The sequence below is a fragment of the Gossypium arboreum genome, chromosome 11 (genome assembly GCF_025698485.1).
Source record: "Gossypium arboreum isolate Shixiya-1 chromosome 11, ASM2569848v2, whole genome shotgun sequence".
NCBI lineage: Eukaryota > Viridiplantae > Streptophyta > Magnoliopsida > Malvales > Malvaceae > Gossypium > Gossypium arboreum.
In genome coordinates, this window is record NC_069080.1 from 3,128,750 (window position 1) to 3,155,132 (window position 26,383).

General features: G+C 36.1%; 3 protein-coding genes across 5 annotated transcripts; 2 read left to right on the forward strand and 1 right to left on the reverse strand.

Annotated features, from left to right (window-relative positions):
- The first annotated feature begins 2,312 nt into the window (after positions 1–2,312).
- On the forward strand, positions 2,313–6,342 carry LOC108453614 (uncharacterized). Of its 2 annotated transcripts, none has more exons than XM_017751820.2 (3): positions 2,313–2,459; positions 2,546–5,021; positions 5,680–6,342. In XM_017751820.2, the coding sequence occupies exon 2, from the start codon at positions 2,638–2,640 to the stop codon at positions 4,804–4,806; it is 2,169 nt and encodes a 722-aa protein (XP_017607309.1). In that variant the 5' UTR covers positions 2,313–2,459; positions 2,546–2,637; the 3' UTR covers positions 4,807–5,021; positions 5,680–6,342. The 2 variants fall into 2 exon arrangements, with proteins under 2 accessions (XP_017607309.1, XP_017607310.1); XM_017751821.2 differs by having other exon boundaries at positions 2,323–2,459; positions 2,630–5,021.
- Positions 6,343–8,196: 1,854 nt separating this feature from the next.
- Positions 8,197–9,195, forward strand: LOC108452926 (uncharacterized). The gene has a single exon (XM_017750730.2). It carries the CDS (start codon positions 8,227–8,229, stop codon positions 9,160–9,162), a length of 936 nt encoding a protein of 311 aa, XP_017606219.1. The 5' UTR covers positions 8,197–8,226; the 3' UTR covers positions 9,163–9,195.
- A 564-nt stretch (positions 9,196–9,759) lies between these two features.
- Positions 9,760–25,019, reverse strand: LOC108452925 (formin-like protein 20). Of its 2 annotated transcripts, XM_053021542.1 has the most exons (18): positions 24,512–25,019; positions 24,214–24,360; positions 22,931–23,634; positions 22,631–22,852; positions 17,747–22,533; positions 17,454–17,571; positions 17,098–17,169; positions 16,571–16,669; positions 16,393–16,434; positions 14,722–14,802; positions 14,531–14,581; positions 14,375–14,456; positions 13,586–13,680; positions 13,329–13,400; positions 13,135–13,251; positions 11,786–11,854; positions 11,616–11,682; positions 9,760–10,721 (listed from the first exon to the last, which is right to left on the reverse strand). In XM_053021542.1, exons 2-18 carry the CDS (start codon positions 24,284–24,286, stop codon positions 10,582–10,584), a joined length of 6,891 nt encoding a protein of 2,296 aa, XP_052877502.1. In that variant the 5' UTR covers positions 24,287–24,360; positions 24,512–25,019; the 3' UTR covers positions 9,760–10,581. The 2 variants fall into 2 exon arrangements, with proteins under 2 accessions (XP_052877502.1, XP_017606217.1); XM_017750728.2 differs by lacking the exons at positions 9,760–10,721; positions 11,616–11,682; positions 11,786–11,854; ... (4 more) ...; positions 14,531–14,581; positions 14,722–14,802 and adding an exon at positions 15,796–16,207 and having other exon boundaries at positions 24,214–25,019.
- Between the last annotated feature and the right edge of the window lie 1,364 nt (positions 25,020–26,383).

Below are 26,383 nucleotides of genomic sequence, written 5' to 3' on the forward strand. Positions count from 1 at the left end.
TTATTAATAAAAAAAGAGAGAGAAAATATATTATTAAAATTACATTTATAATATATTTATATAAGAAAGTAATTTGATTTTGGTTGAAATACGAATGTTAAAATTTCATAGATTTTTTTTCTCCAAACCGTTTGTTTTTTAATTTTTATTTTGTTCTGTGACAATGTCAATTTTCAGGTTGGTTATCGCTCGCCTATTTTTCCCTTTCACCAACCCTTTCTTTTTTTCTTTTTATTCACTCCACATGTCTCATCTATTTTCAATTTGCAAATCTATTTTATAGATATATTTACTCTCTTTACAAGTTGTGATGGACAAATGACAGTGCCTGTCGTTTGTTAAAACTCCACCAGCCACTAAAAATTTTTCTTGAAAAGTAGGTAGCTCTTCATCATCTTATTAATGTGTTTCTATTTTCAGAGTATTTATATATTTTTTATTAGTTTAATAATATTTTAGTTTTAAAAGTTTTTATTTGCTATTGTAGCATGTTTTTTAGTATTATTTATGCATGTAACCTTTATTTTATAAGTGATTTTAGGGATGGTTTTTGTTGTCCTCTCTAGTTTGATGAGTGCTCAATTCTTTTATCGATTTTTATTCGTCGCTTTGGACCATCCGGGATTGATTTTTTTATCGTATTAAGTGCTTGTAATCATTTCAGATATGTCGACAGAGCCAATTGTCAACATGTTATGATGTTCTATTGATGCTAAGGTTAAAACCCTTTGTTGTGTTGATGGAGCTTGTTTTCACCATCTATTACGGGTGTTTGTTATTTTTTTCCTCCTAAATTGTATGGTTTCATTCATTGAATGAATTAATGATTTTATCTTTCAAAAAAATATTTATGGTATTATGAGTTTAAGTTTTGTGTGTTATTTTTCTTTCTAAATTTATTTTTCCAATTTACAGGAAAATAAAAAGAAGAAGCAAAAATATCATCATAGTAATTTTTTTATAAAAATTATCTTATATAAAAATAATGTGAAGTATTTCCTTAAATGAGTTTATGCCTAATTAACTCATCACAAATTTAATAATTGTATGGAATCTAGTAACAAAAATGTTTCTTTTTAATTAATAAGTGGAGGTATATTAAGAAAAATAAATAAATCCCAACTTTAATTAAGTTGGTTTATATAATTGTTTTAATATATAAAATTTAATATATTAAACAATCATTTGATATATTAATGGTGTAATTTTTAATTTTATATGCAAAGTTAGAAAATTGTTATGTGTCTAAATTTATATTAAAAAATGTAAAATATGTTGCCTTTTTACCCAGTTTGAGAGTTCGAACTAATGTAACAAACAATACAATTAATAAATACTATTTATATTCTCTCAAATTTATTTTGAATTTAAATTTTATGATGTGTGAATTTTATTCAAATTTATTTTGATATATGCTAATTTTTAATTCAATTATATTTTGTACTAATTAGATTATAATTATAATTAGTTGACATGTATTAATTATGAGTATCCCTATATTTAAATTTCTGTGTTGGGTTTGTGATTATATTTATAAGATCATTTGTTTGCTTAACACATCAAATTGTTTAAATAAATTATCACAATGAATTTAGAAAAATATTGAAAGACATTAAAATTCAACAAGTCAAAGTATAGATATATATATTTGAAGTACAAAGTACTTCTAAATAAATAATCACTTTTGTTTATATATATATATATAACTAAATAGTATGCATTTAATATTTGGAATTTCACTATCATGGAAAACGTAATTTAATTAAATAATGGTTAATGCTAGGTTCATTATTTTTTAGTAATTATTAATATAATTTATTCATACGTTACATTAAGTTAATTATTTATTTATGTCAAATTATATAATAAAAGTTTGAAGATTAAATATATTCTTAACAAAGCTTTTAGAATTAAGATGATCGGGGAGGTCCGGTGGGGTAGGGATTTTATTTTATTTAATATTAATATAAAATTTAAATTAATTATTATATTTTTGAATTTTTATGTATTTTTATGTATTTTTTGAATTTATTACAATTAGGATCAAATTGAAATTATTTGTAAATTTTGAAGGTTAATTTTTAAAATTATGATAAAATTAATATAATATGTAAAAATTTAGTGCTAAATTTGTTATTATACCGACTTTTTAAATATCATGCCAGCTTGACATTTGTGGTTTTAAGACCAAAATGATCAAATTATATAACGTAGGTGCTTAAATTATAAATTTTTTTATTTTAGGTCCCTAAATGAAACGTTTTTATAGTTGAGTGACTATTTGTGCAGTTTACCCCAAAAAAAAGACATGTAAAGTATATGCACAAGTGCGCACGTTAGCATTCTACCGTTACTAAAAATGAAAATCCCAGACAAAAGAAATCCATGTAATTTCTCAAACTTTCAAGATTAGGGTTTCGCTTCCTCTCTTTCTTTGGTTTCTCACTTCAACCAACCTGGTAAGATCCCTAAATTCGTTCTTTGCATTTTAATTAATTTATCATTTAATTTTGTTAAATTTAGGCTTTCTCTCATTTATTTCTAGGAATCAGAAAAAGAAAGTTCAAAGCTTTGAAATTGGTCAAGAAGAAATATATATTCGTTATATATTTCTTTTGGAAATTTTTAGGGGAAAAGATGGATGAAGGAGAGGGAGGGGATCAGATGGATCAGTTCCACAGAAACGAAGCAATCTCAGCTGTTGCTGACGAGGGTTTCCTAGGTGAAGAAGATGATGATTATGAGGATCTTTATAATGATGTTAATGTTGGCGAAGGGTTTCTTCAATCTTTAAGAAAAAACGAAGATTTAGGGTTTAGGAATGAGGAAACTAAGAATAGTGCAAATAATGTTGTTAATAATAATGATATTGGTGAGAAAGTTGGTGGGTCACCAATGGATGCTGCACCTGAACCTGGTGTTTCAAATCCTGGGGTTGCGGATGGTGTTGGAAGAGGGGATTCTAGGGTTTCTCATGAGAGTCAAGGGTTTAGAAGTGGTGCTATTTGTGATGTGAAGGGACCTAGTGCGGGTAGCGATGGTGGTGGAAATGGGCTTAGGGTTGAATTAGAGCGAGCATCATCTAAGTTGAATGATATGGCTGCAGAGCAGAGTAGGAATAATATCAACAATAATTTATCTGGTGTAGGTGGTATGGCACAACAGGGACACGGTGTAGGGAATATGGGGAGTGTTGAGAATGAGAGCTTAATGAGGCATGGAGGAGTAGGGGCTGGGAATGTGAATGGTGGTGGTGTCAGTGGTCCTATGATTGGGAATGGTGGTGGAAATGTGGGTGTTGCTGGTGCTGTTCCTGGTCTTGGTCCTGGTCCTGGTCCTGGTCCTGGTGTTGGTGCAAGTGGAGGTGGAAGTGGTGGTGGAGGTAGTGGGACGATATTGTTTGTTGGAGATCTCCATTGGTGGACAACAGATGCTGAACTAGAGTCAGAGTTGTGCAAGTATGGGCCCGTGAAAGAAGTCAAGTTTTTTGATGAGAAAGCAAGTGGGAAGTCAAAAGGATATTGTCAGGTTGAGTTTTACGATCCAGCCGCAGCCACAGCGTGTAAGGAGGGAATGAATGGGCATATTTTTAATGGAAGGCCTTGTGTTGTTGCCTTTGCATCACCATTTACTGTTAAGAAAATGGGAGAAGCTCAATTAAATCGGAACCAACAGATGGCACAGTCTGCTCTTTCACAAGCTAGGAGGGGCCCAAATGACGCTGGAGGCAAGACTGTTGGTAATAACATTCAAACTGGTGGGAATTATCAAGGTGGAGATAATAATAGAGGTTATGGGAGAGGGAATTTGGGAAGAGGCAATGCTCAGGGGATGGGAAATAGAGCTCCAGGTGGTCCTATGAGGAACAGGCCTGGTGGGATGGGTGGTAGAGGTATTATGGGAAATGGTGGAAATGGTTTTGGACAAGGTATTGGTGCAACACCTCCTCTCTTGCATCCACAGTCTATGATGGGTCAAGGTTTTGGTCCTGCTTTTGGTGGAGCCATGGGGAGAATGGGTGGTTATGGAGGCTTTCCTGGTGCTCTAACGCCTCCATTTTCTGGGATGTTAAATTCGTTCCCTCCTGTTGGGGGAGTTGGTTTGCCTGGAGTGGCCCCTCATGTTAACCCTGCATTTTTTGGAAGAGGTATGCCCATGAACGGTATGGGAATGATGCCCACAGGTGGTGTAGATGGGCCTAATATGGGAATGTGGTCAGATCCCAGCATGGGAGGATGGGGTGGTGATGAGCATGGTGGTGGGAGAGCTGGAGAGTCTAGTTTTGGGGAGGAAGCTGACCATCAATATGGTGAGGCTACGCATGATAGAGGAGGTTGGCAAAATCCGATGAAAGAAAAAGATAGAGCTTCAGAAAAGGAGTGGTCTGGATCATCTGAAAGAAGGTATCGTGATGATAGAGAACCGGGATATGATAGGGACATGCCTGGGGAGAAGGATACTGGCCATGGTCACGATTGGCCAGAAAGAGGGCACCAGGATGATAGAGACACTGGTCGAGAACGTGATAGGGAGCGTGACAGGGATAGGGAACGCTCTCGAGATCGTGACCGCAACCGTGATAGGGAACGTGATCGAGACAGGGATCGGGATCGACATAGGGAAGACAAAGACAGATATGCAGATCATCATAGGTACAGGGACCGTGAGCCTGAGCATGATGATGATTGGGATAGGGGACGGTCATCAAGAACTCACAGTAAGTCACGATTATCACAGGAGGAGGAGCATCGCTCAAGATCTAGAGATGCTGATTATGGGAAGAGGCGACGACTTACCTCAGACTGACTTATTTGATGCCTCTTATAGCAGAAGCCTCTTAAAAAATAATAATAAAAAAGAATTAGTAACTGCCAAAACCTTAGGTTCAATCATTCACTTTTGATGTCTCTCTCAGCTGGTGGTCCTGTGGTCATCATTTCATAGCCATTCTTCGTACATTGCCTGAATTTGTTCATTGCTCCTATTCGCATGGAGCATGGTCTCAATTTTTCACGGAAGAAGTAAGTTCCTTGACCATGTTTTCCTCATCATATTATCCGAACATTCAGTAACCATAAAATTATCGTTGAAGTTTCATCTCTGAATTTGTGGGATTGTTGATGTTCAAAATTGCTCATTCGGTTCTGTACTTGTAGTCATGTATCTTAATCGTTGAAGATCTCAAAATGATGCTGTAGGCTAGCTAAGATTCATCTAATGATGGTCTTTATTAGCATCTTTACACACCAATTTTGATTTCTACTATGCTTATTGTTGTAGTTCTCTTGTGTTTCATGGGTTTCTACCAACCTACAAGATTTAACGCCCGTGTCTAGTCGTTTTATTACATAATTAGGTAATTATTGGTTATTGCTTATATTTTTATGCATTGTTGATTGCATATTATGGCTGTAAGATTCCCAACTTATCTTTTCTGAGATTTAGTTGCAGATTTGCTTATAGGTATGGTTTTTGCTGTATGCTTGCATACATTTGTTAATTCAGTTAAAATGAAGCAACTAACTATTATTCTGGTGTCAACTACAAAACCTTATTTTATCGTGCATTTCTCAAGTTTACTTTTGGTGCAAAGGCAATTACTGTTATTATATATAGTCTGATATACTCTTAAGACCATGGTTCCTAACTGCAAATGTTGCTCATTTATTTGATTTATAGCTTGAAGGGTATTTGAGATTTGAAGCTGTTCAGTAAAAAGACTGCGTCTTGGGTATGGAGAATGATCACAGCATTCTAAAATTCGAGAGAGACAGTAAGATGGGTGTTTTTCCTTCTGCCAGCAGCATTCATGTAGAAGTGAAACTCATGCTTTTTATTTATTGATTTATTTTTATTTTTGCTTCTCCCATTTTATGTTTTAGTTAATTAGCACTCGAATGAAACCAAAGCCGAAACCGATGTTGTGTATGATGATATTTATGGCTTGAAATTGCTTTAAGTCCTCTGATTTCTGAAGAGAAAAAGAAAAAAAAGACTGAATGTGATGTAATAGGGATTTATGCTGCTGATGTGCATTTTCTGATGTTCTTGTATCATTTTTCCCCTTTTTCGTATTTTTACCTTTTGGGGTTAGTTTTAGTTTTTACCACTGTTGTTTTTTGTTGAAGAGATATGTAGAATATTAACCATTTGATTTGAGAGATGCCATTGTTAAAGCCCTGAGAATTGTACAAAAGGCAATAGGACTTTGTATTTATGTAGGGAAATACCATTTTTATTTAAAGCATTTTTGCCAATCTTTTGTAATTGTCTTTATTGGGATTATTATCTCTTTAGGCTTAATCATTATTTGGTAACTGAGTAAGAAATATTTTTTTTTAATATGGTAGTTGTGGTTTTTATGTTTTTTCCCTTACAATGTGATTCCTATTATATATGACAAAAGTTTGCATTTTGGCATTCAAAGATAATGATGTTAAATTTTAGTGTTTATTTTAGATTTTAGTGTAGATTTAATGAAAGTTAATTGGTAAATTTTTATAATTTTGTTAATAAAATAAATTTAGTGTGAATTGTAACTTTGTTTAATTTATTAATATAATTGGACGAGTGTATTCTTTTTAGATTTAAGGTTAATTTGATGAAAATTAATTATTAATAATATTAGTTAGAAAATGTAAATGCCAATTTTTTTTCTGAAAAGTAAAAATGTTTACATTAATTATTATTTTCATGTATAATTACAAATATATAACCGAATAGAGAACAAATAGATTTAAAAACGAAATAATTTAGATTAAAATTGATGGATTGGATTCAATCCACATGTGAGAACACATGATAGAACATCATAGAGATATTTCAAAAGCTCAAGCCAAATTACTCAATTAGGCTTGGCGATGAGCTTGATTGTTTTATTTCAATATCAATAATTATGTTTGTAAGTTTATATTAACTTAAATATAATGAAAATTTTAATTATACTTAATTTTTGTGTTAAAATAATTACTTAATTATGGTGAAGGAAAATAACCCAAATTCGTCTTTATCCGCTAATTGGTTCATTGATTAATTTAATTATTTATTAACAAAAAATTAGTTAGAAAATCACATAATAAATCATTTTGACCTATGGAACTATCATTCTTTATTGCATATTATATTCCTTCCAACTTAAGCAACTATTCTTTAAAGTATAAACCTTAAATAATTTTTATTTAATAAAATTCTATACTATTATTAATAATTTCAACTATAATGTTCATATTAGTTATATATGTTCAATTCACTTAGTTAATTACTATAATATATTTTAATAAATTCCTGTATGTGTTATTTTTCACATATCTTAATGCATTTACGTATCATAATATCTTGACATTTAAGTTTTTTTTTTCTGAGTTATTATTCTTTATTTTCTTGACAGCAAAGAAACAGTCACTGACCACGTTGGCCCTACTCAATTATATATGCAAATTTTAATCAATAACTTTTAGGGGTTGATTTGGAGATAAAATTATATAATTGTAGAGATGTTGATTAGTGGGGTATTAGTCTCAAATTTTATCCCAATTTACTAATATTTGTAATTTAAATTTATTTTAAAACAACATTTTATTTTTATTTAATATTTATTTATTATATATATTATTTTCTTATTAAATAAAAATAAACAATTTGATATACTTTTAAATATTTACATTATAATATATTTAATTTACACATGATAAAAATTACATAAGATAGAAAATAAAAAAATAATATTTTGTACATTCGAATATAATCCGAGTTAAATTGAACTCAAACTTTAATTAATAAAACTTGAGATGTACTGATATTCAACATAATATTTTTATCAAAACATTTTCTAGTTATATTATTTTTAACTAAAATTTTTCTAAATAGCACTGTTAGGGTTGAATTAAATTGAAGTTTTGAATATTAAAGCTTTTAACTCAATTCATATTCAAACATAATCTTTTATCTAAATTTATTTTTTAATTTAATTTTTTTATTAAAAACCTTTTAGATATCGGACAGAGTTTCGAGATAGAATACAAATAGTAAAATAGTTTGTTGGAAATTTTTGTTAACCAATCTTATTCATTGAAAAAACACTTTTTACCTTCCAAAAAGAAAGTCCAAAACGCACCAATTTCAAGAAAACTTAAAAAGAGGAGAAAAAGATTGAAGCCTTTGGTGTGTGCATACACATTATATGATAAAACTGAGAACAATGGCAAAAAAACAAATACACAACTCAAAATGGAGAAGGAAACAAGCAACATCTTAAGAACATCAATTTACACATTCTTTCAAAGCTATCAACACTTGACAACAATGGCTGCCATCCTTGCTTTCCCTTATTCATCTTACCTTCTTCTCTCCCAACTCTTTATCCCATCTTCCCATGTTTTACCATCAATTCACAGTCAGTTGAAAGCTATTCCTCAAGCTATGGGGTTCCCACTTTCATCACGATATCTCTTCACACTTCTCATTTCCAAGCTTTCCCAAACCATTTCGTCATCAATCTTTGTTCTTCCTTTCACTTTTTCTTTCTTCCTCATCACTAAATCTTATGTTTTTCATCTTTTAAGCCAACAAAAACCAGATTTGGTTTCAGTTTTGTCTCTTTATTACAAGCCTCTTCTTATCACCTATGTCTGTAATTTCATTTGCCTTATCTCAGCAAATTCAACAGCTTTTTCGTTGCTGTTCTTTGCTTTTAATCTCTTTGAAGGGTTTGGGTTCTCATCATCTTCACAATGGATCCTTTTCGTGTTAGTTTCAGGGTTTCTTCTTTATTCATTCATCGTTGCTAATGCCTTTATAATCTGCAACTTAGCTTTGGTTTCATCTGCAATGGAAGAACACAGTGGTTTTTTAGCGATTCTAAAAGCTTGTATTTTGTTGAGAGGGAGGACTTTGACTGGTTTAACGTTGGCGGTGGTTGTAAACTTGGCCTTGGCAGCCATTGAAGCATTGTTCCATTATCGTGTTGTGAGAGCTTATCATGGTGCTGGTGGTTTAACTGGTTTCCCAATGGCTTTAGAAGGGATTTTAATTGCTTATTTGTACTCCGTTTTTGTTGTTGTTGATACTATTGTGAGTTTTATGTTCTTCAAAAGCTGCAAAACTGGTTGGTTGATAGATCAACAATGTACATGTTCTTACAGGATTGAAATCATGGAAGAATGAAGAAAATAGATGTTGGGAGAGCTTTTTTCAAAACCGATTTGAAGAAACAATCTATTTCTGGAACCATCAAAGTCTTTTTCTTGAGTATACAAAGAAAGAGAAGTATAAGAATACTGCAAATATATATTCATTGAAGCAATTATATGATCAATGATTCATATTTGTTGTAGGAAAGGAAATATATATTTTAATTCTCTTTTAACTTGTTTTAAAATTAATACCATATCAACAGTTATAATTAGAACCAGTCATCCTTTCACATTTTTAAATGATAATTGTTTTGATTGTTCACTTTGTTTAGTAGAGTGAAAAAGAAAAGAAAAGAAATAAATATATAATTTTAGTATAAATAAAATAAAAATTTTGAAAAATACAGCATTTTAAATTAACTTACATACCTCTCATTTTTCTTTCACACATTAAGATGAAACATATTGTCTTCTTTTTCTCCTCTCATTTCTTTTTACTAATAAATACACTTAAAATTTATTTTATTTTTACTTTTTCACTCATTATAAAGCCAAAACCCAAAAACTGGTAAAAACACCTCTAAAAAGGTAACTTTCAGCAAATGGAGAACGGCTAAAGAACAAGCAATTTTCGTGATATATTTTCGTGATTGAGGAATCAAATCAAATGAAAGAATATCAAAGCTGTTTAAAATGGACAGCAAGATTTTGATGCTATATTACAATTACACTAAGAATGCCTGTCTTCTAATTTCTTCTCATTTCTAAAATCTAACACCCTATACAATCTCTTTTCTATGATTGGCTACTGTCAAAAAATTCTCCACTTTTTTTCCAGGAGAAAAAAGAACTAAAATGAAAAAACAAAAAAAATGATTTATGTTACAAGAAAAATGAATTGGATGCTTACTCCGTGTGTGGTTAGAGCTTTTTACACCTACACTTTGTCATGGTACAGTAAGGATTTTCAGGGGTTTAATGTCCCACATCCACTCTCTGGTGCTGAAGAAAATACAATAAATGAATGGTGGAAGCTGAAAAGAGATCGCCTAACACCGCCAAGCATTGGATTAATGCTAGAAGTGTCATTGCACTGACCTTGATAACTTGCACTGAGAACCTCCATGCTTGGTTGTGATCATAACCACTCGGCTTCGAAGCTTGGTCCATGGGACATCTACTCCGAAAGTTTCATCGATCATTCAACAATAATGGGATTGAGCATCTTACCATAGAAAATGTCCCTGAAGCCTCATGCAAAGTTCGAGGCCTGCAAGCTTCCTGGACAAGGTCCTTGCCTCATTTACAACATCTCCGAAGGCAGGCATCATCATCTCATCAGCCCTCAAAAGCAACATTTCCTGTCATTTAGGTGAACTCTTTGGCACAGACATCAGCTGCTATACAAGGGCTATATTACCTTTGTAGGATTATAGAAACTGATCCTTGACTATTCCGCTTCCTGCTTTCCCTTATTCTTCTCTGTTTCAGCCTCCTTCTCGGCTTTCTTCTGCTCCGCTTCAGCCTCCTTTACATTCTCTTCGTGTGCTTTTCGAAACAACCTCACAAAATTTAAGAGTGTTGAAGTAACTGCATTGGACCAATTCAACTTCAAATCACCACGTAAAATCAGAATAACATGAAGGAATATGTTAATTTAGATTGAAATAACCGAAATCGTAACTATGATAAAGACTAATGCATGACTACTGAACAGAATCTGATTACAGAGCAAAAGAACAGTGTTGGGAATTTTTTTCTTTTAATCTAACACTTTAAAAGTTGACGATGTAAAAGCATGAGTTTATTTCAACATAAAACCATTATGTACAAGTCAGTTGTACCATTAAGCCATTTCCTTCATTTTAACCAAATATACATTTCCTCTATATATGACCACTGAAATAAGATAAATAAAAGTTCAGGAAACCCTAGTTTTCTAGTTTCATAAAGAAACTAAACAACACTTTCAATTGGCTTTTAACTATTTGTTAAGTTAGGAACCCTTTTCTCAATTTTTTTTTTTTGCATATTTGATTTGTTTTATTGATCACAGTTAGAGTCAATGTGGGTGTGAATAATGGAAATATTTTCCAAAACTATCCACTTTTCGACTTTCTCATAGTTTAACAAGTATTTGACCTCCCTAAAAAATATAAACACTTTAAATTCAATCACAAATTTGTCTTTCTCTAGACAGTCCATCCTCATCTTTTTATTTCTTCCAGTAAATTTTCCTTCAGTTTTGGCCCTAACAAGACAACTTGCTGAAACATTTGGTTCACTAACTATATGACGACCGATCCTTTTTCGAAATTGATCGGAGAAAAGGAAAAAGAAAGAAGCATTGAATTGAGGTTCAAATATTGAAGAAGAAAGGAAGAAAGATGAGTCAAAAGCCTTTCCCTTAACATTCTTGCAATGCTCATTGTAAATAACCACTCAGGCATAACATGTATGGAAGGTATTACATCCACAATATACCTTGCTCAAATGGGCATCGGGCAGGATCCTCACCAAAATAGAGTGCAAGTGCATCTGCATTTCTACCCTGTCCACCAAAAAGGTCAAAAAAATTATTGAAGACAATAATCAAAGGAGAAGGTGAACATTAGATGACATATGAACGAAAATGTAAAAAGTTGGCAAATTACCGTCGTAGAGTATAGATTTGTTACAGATGCTGCCTCCGCTTCAGCACCACTAACGAATTCCTTTAATGTCTAAAATGGTAAAAGAAAAGGGAAAAATCTTAAAGTAATGAAAATATTCCCTTGAAAAATAAAAAGCATTAGGTAGGTTTTGATGTAGATTGCAAGGCCATAACAATTGCTCACTCCACTGCATCAGAAAATGATTATATGAAGCCTGGTGACGTTTCAATTGGAAAGGAGGACTACCATGTATAGATCAGGCCTCAGGGAACATTAACTGAAGGATCTTTCAAAAAGGGAAATATCATTTCTAGCCATATTATTTTCTTAGTATTCCACTATATTAGCAATAACCACTTGTGTGACAATCATAAACTCGTACGATGGTTCTTTATTCTCTAAACCCAATTTTAGGGCTATGGCATGTTTACATAACATTTATTTTCTTCTATTTTATAGAGCAACTATGCGTGCAAAGAGTGATAAAACGAAAAAAATGCAGAAGCTAGTAACCAATCGAGAATTCAGTTGGTGGTCAATCTTTATTAATTTATAAGGAATTTTATGTTTTCAATTCTTATAAATGTATATTACTATTTTCTTTTACTAAGAGATGCATGAATGACATATAAACTAAAAGCACTGGATATAGTGATGGAATCACCTAAGGATAAATTATTCAAGGGATCATAAATAGGCCTACTGATGATGATCAAGATCCAGATGACAATTATATAGTCACTTTAAATAACTACTTGCTAAACATGAAAACAATGTGCTGAATGCGGTGTGTGCATGTAAAAAAATTAAGAGTAAGGTTTAGTTTGGTTTAGGCACAAAGAAAAAAAAAACAATTTTAAAGTTTAAATTTTTAGAAGAGCTTAAACAATAAGGTAAAAGTTGTTAACTGAAATTTACTTATTGTTTTATATGAACATTTATGTTTCTTTAGGAATTATTATCTTATATATTTGTTGGGCCTAAAGAATTATAAATATATACATATATATTAATATTATCTTATGCCTATGTTTCTTAGACTTGGTAGCAAATGTCAGATACAATTATGAATTCAGCATGGATATGGTTCAATTTTTCTAAAGTTTTCTATATATTTGGAGGATCCTTGGAGCTCATGTCCATATGTTCAACATGGGTATTTCAAAAAAATGAAAAGTTTGAGCAACATAGTCTTAGGCTTTTAGTGAGGCTGTCATTTGAATTAATAAACTGGCTCAACTGAGACTTTGATTCTATTAGTTAACTGAGATTATTAATTTATTGAATATTCATTTATCGAGATTCTACCACATATGTATGTTGAAGGAAGAAACGAAACAACCATGTACCTTATGGAAAACTTCGGAAACAGGACCGTCATTTTCTGAGGCAGCCAGCTCCTGCTTCACCTTTTCTAATCCCTTAATTATAGCTTGCATTTCTTCTGCTAAAGCTTTTAATTGTATCTGCAGGGACCCAAGCCTCCAAACTAAACATAGTGTTACCAAGCTACAAACTCAAATGTAAAAATACTAATGAATACCTTAGTTGCAGCTTCAAGGCTAACAAAATCGAGGTGAAAATCTAATAGAGCTGGTTTCTTGGCAGCTAGGACCTAAGCCACAATAAAAACACAGTTCAGACTTGATTGAAATCAACCATTTCTGTTCGTATCAGAAACAAATCTCCAGTAGCAAAGTAACATATAAACTGGGTGTAAAACATAATTGAGGCAGATCTTACAAGAAACAGAATTATCTTTAATTAAACAACAAGAGAAAAAAAAAATAGTAACCAGACCTTGCAAAGATAGTGCATTAGCGTCATCCTGCTGGTAGAAGCACGTGTATCTGTGAGCTTTAGAAGACTGTCCAACTTAAACCCAACAGCAGCACCTGTATAGCAGGAATGATTTGAAACCTCGTATTAAAGGAACATACAGCAGTTGAAGAATTTTCACTTCCTCAAATCTGAATAGTTGATCAGCATTAAATGCATAAAAAAACATGACACCTGGGACAAGTGGCTTTGGCAAAAAAAAAAAAAAAAGAAAAGAAAAGAAAAAGAAAATGCAAAACAAAGGAACAAGTAGCATAACAAGGGACAAAGAATTGATTGACACTACTATCATCTAAAAATTCAAAATGAAAGACATAAATGTAGAAGTTCGACATTAAAGGACATAAATGCCAATGTTAAAGAAACTGGACCACAGGTTAAACCAGTTGGTTTGATTGTTTCTTATTTTATTTTTTATGTTTAAACATTAATTTAATGTAAAATAAATAGTTAATATAATTAATAGTTAACAATAATATGCATTTAGCTTAATGGCATGGTCTTTAATTTAAGAAAAAGGGAAAAAAAATAATTGGATTTTTACCTGTTCAATAAATAACTGGTTTTTGATCGGTTTGAATATTACCCAATTCTTAGATAATGCAAGGACTGGACAGGCCAACCTTAATTGGTTTTAGCAATACATTACATGTGGTTTATTTAGTAATATTTTATCTGCATAATCTTTTTATAAGCTGCAATTGTAGCATCAAAGACTGAAACCAAAAGGAAAAATTGAATGTCACTTACCCCTTGCAGTTCCTTGGTTCAATGTATTTCCTAGATAGAGAATTTTCTTCATGAGATCCTTCAATTTAAGGGAATTTCGTACCTATATAACCAATACAAAAGTTGTAAGATAAGAACGAATAAACACTGCCGTCATCAACAACATTAATGATATACCTCATTACATGCAGAATTTACAGTATTTAAGCTCCTTTTAAATTCAGAAACCTGCAGGTGGTAAAAAAATGTAAGAACAGAGGATAAACAAGTGATTCAATAAAAGAAAAAGGAGAAACAAGAAGGAGATTAATTATTGAATAATACTGTAAATTTATCAAATCAGATTAACTATGGAGATACTGCCAAACCTGAGTTCGGAACTGAATCTTGAAACAAAACACTCTTAGTTTTGACTCTACTCGTGGCACTTTCATCAGCTCCAAAAAGTACTGAACATGAAAAATCAAAACTTGTTCAGGTTTAAAAGTTTTTACAAAGATGGATCAAATGAAAGATGTTATTGGAGAAGCATCCAGGAACTAAATGTTTTAGTTAGAGCTTCTTCATAAAAGCGAATGCCAGAAAATTGTTATCTTGTATTTGCAACAATGCTATATGATAAATCATTGTTCTCCAGCACTTCAACTATCTTCTTAATGTTGAATCAACCAAAATCTAGTACTATAACAGAGATACATTATCTGCCCATTCTTTCCTTTTCTTTCTCATTTTTGAATTAGAAAGAACCCATACTACCACTAAGAACCAAGGCAGCTCTGACTGAAGCACAAAGCCCACTTTACCAGAACAGAGATATAAAACCAATAGCCTCTTGCAGTTCCAGCCACTGCTGCCTTTTTAAATTATAACAAGGGAGTACAGAACAGGATTTTGTTAAAGGGTAATTCTTCCCTGAAACATCCTTCTATTTTTCTTCCTCAAATGAACCACAAAGTCAAAAGGAGGACAAACCTATCACTCTACTAAATGTACAACCATAAACACCCTTCCATACCACACTTCTTTCCATAGGTAAATATATAGAGTAATCTAGTTTATATCTCTCAGAATAAGAATAAACCCATAAGTAAATGAAATGATTTTTTCACAGAGAAGCTCCCTATGCTTGAACTTTCAGTCAGAAAATCTTAACTGTATTTATGCTCATGAATAATCCACATCACTGAACAAATTTTGCTAACATTACCATCCTTATTGAGGAATTATCAGATATAAATTGTTCCAAAAATATAGTAGGGAAATATAGGACTAGGTATCAAAAGTACAATCTTCATCTTGGTTTAGATGTCCCCATAAAAATGCAAAAAGATAAAAACAAATCAATGCTTAGACATCAATTTCCATCTTTAAACTATGATTTGAAAAGAATCCTTCATGCCAAAGGGCTTTAGAAAGTATAAAGTCTTAAAACTGAGAAAATATTTCAGAAATATTGAAAATAAACACTTAATTCAATATATCAAGGAACAGAAAAGGAAACTGTTAACAAGCAGTATAAATTCCTACATCAGTACATGAAATTATAGTCTCTTTTCATTAGAAGAAGGAAGAGAGGAAAATAAAAAGAACTTGGGGGAAGGGGGGAGGGAGGACAAGTTTTCCATTGTGTTCCCCTCACTCCCTAAAAACCGAATCAAAAGAAAGCAGTAATTCAGTCATTTGAAGCGACCAAGCCGGGAAAATGTATTCCCTATCATACCAAAGTATCTCAGTTTTAAAAGAAATTTCTTAAACTGAATGGCATAAAGAGTTTTCTTATATTGGGAGATGGGGGGACTTGAATCCAGCTCTTTGAGTAGGGGGAAGCATGCACCAACCACTGAGCCAAATGCTCTGGAGGAAAGATATTAGAAGGTCAAATTTTAGAAGAACATGAAGACAAAGACAAATAATTTTCAGAAAAATAGTATATTTAGCATGTCAATGGAAATGAACCATCTATCAGTCCAGCTATGTAAGAAACCCAGGTCTAACAATTTGAAAATTTGAGAAAATATGGTTAGAGAGAAAATGCGGACCTGTTCACACTTCCCTAGACTCTCCTTGTCACCAGTGTAGTTCTAAAAAATAAAAAGAGGGTAAATCACAATCAAAGAAGACAAACTTCTAATGGTAAATGTATACTATGTAAAAAGCAATTGTAAATAGCTTAAATACAATATTGAATATATTTATATGCATATGCTAAAGCATCACCTTGAGAAGTTCCATTTCCTCTTTAGTTGGACAAAATTTTATGAGATTTTCCACTTGATCAACATCTAATACCGTATCATCCATTGCTAGCACTGCAGCCTGATAAATTCAAGAAGCTCTACATGGTAAGTTAACAAATAAAACCGAATATTTTTGGTTAAAACTAAGGCAAAAAAGGAGGAGAAAATAAAAGAGAGGAGATGAATTCATAGAGAATCCTATTTCCCACCATGCCCCCATTAAGTGAGACAGATTTGGCATGACAATCCTAAGAATTTGCATTACACCAAAATAGAATCCATAGAAGAAGCTAATGATGCTAAGGTCACCACATCTTTGGAAACTTAAGTGCAACCACAACCAAAAAAAGAAAAAACGAATCAAACAACATTGTTGTCTTGTTCATATATATTTTGGGTTAAACTTCCATGCTCCAAGTTCTATATAAATGGAACACCATAGATAAATCCTCTAGTTGTCTAAAAGAAACACTAATAAACACAAGAAAATGACCATATCTAGCTTACCATCATATCAGGAAGTGGCATCTTAACTTTAGTGAGCATAATTTCAGTGTTGTTAGCCCTCCTCAAGTCAATCTACAATGTGATAAACCAAATCGGTTAGCAATGGAATTATGATGGTCTTATGATAGTTAAGCAATTAGAAAGATAAGCATTATAGTTAATTTGAATTACAAAACAAAGATCAGAATGCCTTCCCCATGACTAAGCAGAAACCTACCCTAAAAATTAAAAATTCTCAATTTCTAAGACCACAGACCTTGTAGCAACTCTACAAGATGCTTCAAGTAATAATACCACAATTGCCCATAAAAAAACCTAGATGCATAGTTATTGAGAAAAATGAAATTCCAGATTACCAGGTGGACTTTGTCAGTTTTCGGTCCAGCTGACTTGCCTTTCCCTTTATCACCTGAACGCTTAGGAACAACGTTGGAGAAAAGAGTCTCAAGCTCTGACACATCAAATTCTGGTGCACTAGGAGAAATAAAGGAAAGGTAAGCAAAAAAAAAAAAAAAAAAAAAGAAATTAATACATGTGAAAGAGAAATACAAACATATAATAATGGAATATTAGCATAGATATTTAGTCAGGAATTTCACTACAGAAGTATACCACAGAAAAGTTAAATCAATATCACAAGATATATTACACTTGAGGCTCTCCATGTCTTTGCAATTCTTCCCATAAGCTTCCTTGTATTGCCCTTGAGACTTTACTCCAGTGTAAGGGCTTTAAGGAGGATCTCCTAGCCGTTTGAATAGCTCCTGAACGTGATAGCCCACGCCCTCTTCCTCTTGCATCAGCTCCTTTGGCACCGAATGGTGGAGGCGGTGGAGGTCCACCACCAACAGCTCCAGGTGGTGCTGGAGGGCCAGGAGCTCCTCCTCCAGGAGGTGGTGGCGGAGGTGGTGCTCCTCCACCAGGAGGTGGTGGCGGAGGTGGTGCTCCTCCTCCAGGAGGTGGTGGCGGAGGTGGTGCTCCTCCCCCTGGAGGTAGTGGTGGCGGTGGTGGTCCAACTCCAAAAGGTGGTGCTGGAAGTGGTGATTCAACTCCAAAAGGCGGCGGTGGAGGTGGCGGTACCCCAGAAGGTGGTGGTGGAGGTGGTTCTCCAACAGTAGGAGGCAACGGTGGAGGTGGAGGAGCTCTATGCATAAGTGGGGCTGGTGCTGAAATTTCATTAACAGGTGGAGGTGGTGGGGGTGGTGCTCCAAGGGGGGTAGGTGGAGGTGGCACTCCAGGCAATGAGGGAAAGGGTGGATGAGGGACACCAGACATTGATGAGTGTGGTGGAGGTGGAGGAGGTGAGACACTAGACATCGATGAGGGTGATGAAGGTGGGGCACTAGACACCAATAGGGGTGGTGGAGATGGAGGTGGGGCACTAGTTGAAAAAGTGGTTGATGAAGGTGAAGGAGGAAGTGAAGCACTAGACATCGATGGGGGAGGAGGTGGGGTGTTAGAAGTTGATGGGGGTGGTGGAGATGGAGAAGGTGGGGCACTAGTTGTCAAAGTGGTTGTTGAAGGAGGAGGTGGGGTGCTAGATATTGATGGGGGTGGTGGAGATGGAGAAGGTGGGGCACTAGTCGTCAAAGTGGTTGTTGAAGGAGGAGGTGGGGTGCTAGATATTGATGGGGGTGGTGGAGATGGAGAAGGTGGAGGAGGTAGCGCACTAGTCATCAAAGTATTTGGTGAAGGTGAAGGAGGAATTGAAGCATTAGACATAGATGGGGGAGAAGGTGGGGTGCTAGATATTGATGGGGGTGGTGGAGATGGAGGAGGTGGGGTACTAGTCATCGAAGTGGTTGGTGAAAGAGGAGGTGGGGTGCTAGATATTGACGGGGGTGGTGGAGATGGAGGAGGTAGGGCACTAGTTGTCAAAGTGGTTGGTGAAGAAGAACAAGGAATTAAAGTAGTAGACATCGATGAGGGAAGAGGTTGGATGCTAGATATTGATAGGGGTGGTGGAGACAAAAGAGGTGGGGCACTAGTCGTTGCAGAGGGTGGTGAAGGTGGAGGAGGAAGTGGGGCAGTAGACATCAATGTGGGAGGTGGAGATGGTAGTGAAGGTGAAGGAGGTGGGCCACTAGTCATCAAAGTGGTTTGTGAAGGTGAAAGAGGAAGTGGAGCAGTAGATACCGATGGGGGAGGAGGTGGGGTGCTAGAAATTGATGGGGGTAGTGGAGATGGAGGAGGTGGGGCACTAGTCATCAAGGAGGGTGGCGAAGATGGAGGAGGAAACGAGGCAGTAGACATCAATAAGGGAGGTGGAGATGGTGGTGGAATTGAAAGAGGTAAGGCACTAGTAACCGAAGAGGGTGATGAAGGTCGAAGAAGTGAGGCACTAGACATTGATGGGAGTTGTGGAGCTAGAGGAAATGGGACAATATTAGTCAAAGAGGGTGGTGAAGGTGGAGGAAGTGGAGTACTACACATTGGTGGGGGTGGTAGAGATGGAGGAGACAAGGCAATAGTAGTTGAAAAGGGTGGTGAAAATGGAGGAAGTGGAGTACTACACATTGGTGGGGGTGGTGAAGATGGAGGAGACAAGGCAATAGTAGTTGAAAAAGGTGGTGAGGTTGGAGGAAGTGGGGTAGTAGTCGTTGAAGAGGGTGGTGAAGGTGGAGGAGGATGTGGGGCAGTAGTTGCTGATGAGGGTGGTGAAGGTGGAGGAGGAAGTGGGACACTAGCTGTTGAAGAGGATGGTAAAGACGGAGAAGGAATTAGGGCACTAGATGTCAATGGGGGAGATAGAGATGGACGTGGAGGAGGTGGGACACTAGTCATTGAAAAGGATGGTGAAGGTAGAAAAGGAAGTGGGGCAATAGTCGTCAAAGAGGGTGGTGAAGGTGGAGGAAGTAGGGCATTAGACATTGATGAGAGTTGTGGAAGTGGGTCATTAGACATTGATGGGGCTAGTGGAGATGAAGGAAGTGGGGTGCCATACACTGATAAGAGTGATGGTGTTGGAGGGGGAGGAGGTGGAGGTGGCGGTGGAACACTAGACATCAATGGGGGTAGTGGAGCTAGAGGAGGAAGTAGGACGCTAGACATTGATGGGAGTGGAAGAGCAGGAGGAGGAGGGCAGCTAGATATTGATGGGGGTGATGGAGGTGTCGGAGGAAGTGAGGCGTTAGACATCAATAGGGGTGATGAACGTGGAGGAGAGAGGGCACTAGAGATCGATGGGGGTTGTGATGGAGGTGGAGGAGGAATTGTGGCACTACAGATCAATGAGGGTGGTGAAGGAGGAATTGAGGTAATAGACATTGATGGGGGTAGTGGAGGTGGAGTTGGGGCACTAGTTAATGGAGGTGGTGGAGGAGATGGGGTAATAGACATCAATGGGGGTACTTCAAGGGGAGGAGATGGAGAATGAGGCATTGGTGAGGGCAGTGAAGAAGATGCATGCATTCCCAGCAATAACGGTGGTGGTAGTGGTATTGGTGGAGTAGAAGCTATGTAATGAGGCATTGGTTGCGATAAAGGTGCCAAAGCTCTATACTGAGGAGGTGGTGGGGGGGGTGGGGGTGGCGAAGGTACATGTCTAGTGGGCTCTAGAGGTGGGAGGGGAGGGGAGGGTGGAGCATCACACAATGGAGGGGTTAGGGGTGGAGAAGGTACTGATAGCACTTCATGCATGATAGATGGAGCCATAGCACCTTGAGTTGGAGGAGTGGGAGGGGGCTTTTGATGGAAAGAAGGTACATTACCAAGTTTTGATGTACCTAATGATCTGACAGGAGATGGGCGAGGAGGAGCTTGAGAATGTAGTACATTAAAGAAAGCTGAAGAAAACCTAGACTTCAAAGGTGGTGAAGGTGGTGGACGAGACGAAAAGAGTTTAGAAATCTGAGGATTAGAAAATGGGGGAAAGGGAGGTAGAGGAGGAGGAACTGCCACTGGATTTTGAGAAAGCATCCCAGTAGTATGTACTTTTGCTGCTGTGCAAGGTGGTGGTGGTGGAGGAGGAGGAGGAGGAGGAGAAGGAGGGGTAGGTAATGCAGCAAAAGACATTCTAGAAACATTTCCAGAAAGTGGGGGAGGTAGTATAGATATTGTATTTTCTTCCAAAGATTGTGAAGCCAACAAAGATCTTGGTGGAGGTGGGGAAGGAGGAGCAGGTGGTGGTGCGGCTGCTGGTGTGCTAGGTGGAATATATACTGATTGCTGTAAGCCAGGCAGTGGTGTTGGAATTATTGGAGCGGCATATATTTCTTTTGGATAGTCTGAAGGCTTTGTAAGGTCAACCTTTTGACCTTTTTGCTCGGATGAAAAATCCTTTGAAGTCTTTGTATCGTCAACCTTCTGAACTTTTTGCTTGGATGAAACATCCTTTGAAATCACAGCTCCAGTAGAACCCTTTAGATTGGAAACAGACTTCGATTTCCTCAAAGTACTGGATGGTACAGGTGGTGAACTATTAGGTCTTGATGGTGGATATGATACATGCATTGAATTAGCATAAGATCCCTTGTTAGGAGGGATCCACCGAGATACGGCATTTGGCTTTGCTGGCCTTGCAGGTTGGCCCTGAGGTTCTAGTTGTCGGCTCTTTGGTTTCACCAGAGCAGAATCTGAAGCTGGTTTTGGAAACAGCCCGTCTTGTTTCTTTGAAATAGGCAGTATTTTCTCGGGTTTAGGTCTGGAAACATCGGTTTTCAACCTTTGCTTCTTCAGTGGAACAGCTTCTTCTCTATTGCCTGTTTCTGCTGTGTCTTCCAACTTGCCAAGCACATCTTCTGTCACCTCCTTGGTTTCTCTCTCTCTCAACAGGTTGATAGTAAATTCCACTGAACCGACCTTAATGTCTCCATCATCAACAGCTATGTCTTTCACAGCATTAACGTCAGAATCCAGCTTCATGTGTATTTTGTAATTCACATCGTCCATAGCTATGTCCTTCACTGCATCTATACTAGAATCAAACTTGACATCCTGTTTTTTATTCCCATCATATGTGGAACATTCTTGAATTCTAAGGGGATCTACATCTTCCCTCAAGATATCTTTCTGCTCTGGCTTGTTTTCATGAACTATCTGACTGTCATAATCCACCTTTCCATCCAGTGCATGGGGATCTACATCCTCCCTCAGGATATCTTTCTGCTCTGGCTTGTTTTGATGACCTATCTGACTGGTGTAATCCACCTTTCCATCCAGCACATGGGAATCTACATCCTCTCTCGAGATATCTTTCTGCTCTGGCTTGATTTCATGAACTATCTGACTGCTGTAATCCACCTTTCCATCCAGCGCATCGACTTTTCCATCCAGCACATCAACCTTTCCCTCCAGCGCATCAACTGCATTGCTGAAGATCTCTTCCACCTCGAAAAATTCCTCTGGTGAAGCACATTCACCGTCATTCCTATCTTCACTTTTTGTTGCGACTCTGGGGAGATTAGGGACAACCGCATCACGGTCCATAAAAACCACCTGATACAGATATGAGACAGACATAAGTATGCATTCAACTCCTACAGGTTTAGAAAGTAAATAAATAAAATAGTCACAGACTAATAACCTAACCTACCTCTACTGTGAAGTCCTTTGGAAATTGATGCCTGGCATCCCACAACACATCAACATCATCGTGATTGAATATTAAAATATTTCTTCGAACAAACGCTGTGTGAAACATAACTCTGAATATCGTCTCTTCATGTATCAAATCGTCATATAAATGGACGCACTCAAGCACAACATCCCCTTGAATATGACAATGAGTATCTATTGTCACCAATGCACACTCTTCCTGCAGATAAACCTTATTAGAACATCCCAAATTTTGGTCAATTTATCTTTCAGTTCAATTGCGTGACTTAGGCATCACCTTTCGGAAGTAAGGAACTTGCTTTTTCGTCTTTGAAGTTGAAAACAGAAGCTTAGAACTTCTATTGGCTGGTGTTTTGGGGTCCATTCCATAAACATGTATAACTGGCCTGCAGCCTTCTCCCCCTTCGAAAAGAGGAAGAACTCTAAGAATTATGCAATCCAAATCTCGAGGTGTATGTGCAGGAGGCCAATCAGAACTCAAATTCCTTCTAGAAATATACTGCAAATATCTCAAATGAGAAGGCTGAGGGTTCAAAGGGGACAGAAGCTTGAGAAGGTCCCTAGGAGCTTGCTTGTAGACCATTTCAAGAGTCTTCTGCTCACCACTATATTGTTTTCGGTATAACAGAAGACTGGCAAGCATGAAAGCAAGTACAGGCCATCCTCCTCTTTCACAGTGCATCAAAAGCACATTCTGCTGCCCTTCCAATGACAACCAGCTGTCACTCGATCGAAGGAAGTGATGAATCATTTCAAGTGGCAGCAACGGGCATCCCTCATATTGCCGTGGGTAGTCCATAACTGTCATGTCATACTCGCTTAAAATGTCCGAAATTCGGCTCCGGCTGCCCCCTTCTCTGAAATTAAAAACCATGAAAGAAGCATCTGGAAAGTAGTCTTGTAGCTGTGCCACAATGCTACCCATATACACTTTGAACTCATCTTCTTCCAAAACGTCCGCAGTGAAGCAACAGTCAAATACTGAAAAACAACCGACACAGAAGTTGAATCAAATGAGCAAAACTTATTAACCATGTGCCTCCAAAAAAAAAAACCAAAATATAATATGGTAAGTTCTAGCTGTAAAGTTCGTTACAAATGCTCACAAAAGGAAGTTTTATAGCTTTTCCTAAAATGGAGAAAAGCAAACTATAGTTCCAAACAGAAACATTTATAAAATGGTATGGAAATTTGTATGCATTAAGAAAACACTGACAGCACATCAGTTTCTAAGTTCATTAGCAAATCAATTCAGTAATTCTGCTTTAAGGCGACAATGCCACCCAATTCTCCCCAACAACCACGAAAAGAAACAAGCTAAGAACCTTCTTAATTGTAATAAAATATCCCAATATTAATCAACAGAACCCTAAAATTCATTAAATTAAGCAGTGCATGGTCCAAATAAATTAATACAAAAAAATATGTAGATAAGAAATTTGGTTCCCAGATAGAATCAGAGAATTCAAACACAATATCCATTGGCATTCCTCTGATAGAATGTAGATGGTTTCCAAATTTTAAAACTGAAACGAACAATAAATTAGAAAGAAAAGTTACCGTAGACATGTTCGGAGATCTCGAGAAGCCGATCCGGCGGCTTCCGGTAAAACAAGCGTCTGAACAGCGCCATCTGATGGCGCTGTTACTACGCCGATAGTATCCAAAACGTTTTCTTCCTATCACCGCAAATTGGATCACATTTCTCTTTCAATAAACCCACCACGGATCCCCGAGTCAGGTTCTCAATTTCAATTTTAATCGACTCAATTCCAACGTAAATTCAACACAAAAAAGTTTCCTGACAATGCCTTCTTTAAAACACGCCAAATTATTCAAATAAATTAAGATTTCTTACCATAGAATTAAAATCAACACAATTCTCCGTCAATGCCCGCTCCGAAACGCACCAAATTATTCAAATGAATGAAGATTTCTTATCATAGAATTACTAACAATTTCAATTCATTTTCCAATACGTGACCGAAACGGCAAATCACAGAGAGATACGGAGAGAAAGGCAAAGAAAATGAAATGATTGAGGGAAAATGAGAGAAAGTTTGGCGCATAGAAAATTCATAAAATATTTTTTTAAAATTATTTTATAAATTTAAAAGTGAGAAACAAGTGACAGTAGGTGACGAAATGAGATTATGAAGGGGAAATAATAAAAAAATCAAAAAGAAAATTACAGAATTGAGAGTTGAAAACAATTCCTGGTGATATGTTATCTGAGTTTTGTTTGTTCTAATAGAAAAAATGGAAAGAAAAAAAAGAAATAAGCTGAAAATGTGAAAGAAAACACTTGGACAGTTGAACCCGGTTTTTTTTTTTTTTTTTGCTTACGTGTATACCACGTGGGAGCATTGGTTTCACTCTTAAGTTTATGAATAATATTAAATTGTTTTTAATTTTGTTAAAATTTTATCATTAAATTACTTTTGAGGATGTGATAATTTTATGAAATTTTAAATTTTATTACTATTTTTTTTTCTATTATTAAGTTACTTTATGAAAATGATTGTATCTTATAAGATATGTTATTAAATATTAAAAAATGGTTCAGAGAATTTAAAAATAATAAAAATATAAATATGTTTTACTTAATTCAATTCATTTATATAATGTAAATAATGTCTTCTTTTCATGAAAATAATTTTCGCTATATACTCTTTATGTGGCAAACAAAATGGGTAATGTAATTAGTTCAAAAAGAAAGAAGAGTAACGTAATATTAAAACTGGCTGTTATTGCCCTTCCCGGCGGCTATTGTCGGATTGGGTTGAGACGGTGACGAATAATCTTAATGATCATCTAGCTTAGGTTAGTGAAGGGTTGGGCTTGGATGATATCATGAAGGAGAATGTTGTAGCTGACAATGGCCAGGGAGTGGTATTGCTTCCAATTTGGCTACTGGTCATGCGGCTTTGGGTAATGCTGACAAGGTTACTGATGCTGGTAGCCAATGAGGTACGCGGTTTCCATTTTTCTTCTATTTCTCATGAAGTTGCTTTATTGGAACTGTCAAGGTGCAGCGACCGCGAGGTTCAGTAGGATCTTAAAACTGTTTATTGCTGAGTATAAGCCGAGTGTCGTTGCATTACTGGAGACGCGGGTGAATGGGTTAAAGCTGATGGCGTTATTCGGGGTATAGGCTATGCGTTTTCGTTCCGGGATGAGACCCGGGGTCTTGCGGGTGGTATCTGGTTGTTGTGGAAATCGAGCCTTCAGCTTGATATAATCTCAGTAACGAACCAGTTTGTTCATGTACTCTGTAACGATGGTGACACTAATTCAAGATTCTATCTGACAGTGGTGTACGGCAGTCCAAATGGTACTCTAAGGAGACTACTCTGAGATCAGTTAGCCATGCGGGCTCCTACGTCACCTTTCCTTTGGGTTATTGGTGGGGACTTTAATGCGATTGTTTCTCATGAGGAGCGCAAGGGTGGTTCAATTCTGATATCTGCATTGAGTCAACATTTTATCAATTTCCTGTTTGATATGGGTTTGCATGATCTTAGGTTTTCCGGCTTCCCATTCTCGTGGTGTCGTGGGAACCTTCATCAAAGATTGGATAGATGCATTGGTAATGAGCACTGGGTAATGGAGTATCCGAATTCTTATGTGCACCATTTGGAGAGGATAGGGTCTGACCATAGGCCCATCTTGCTCTCTACTGGGAGGGATCGAGTGGTAGATGGGGAATGGCCTTTTTGGTTCTTATCGG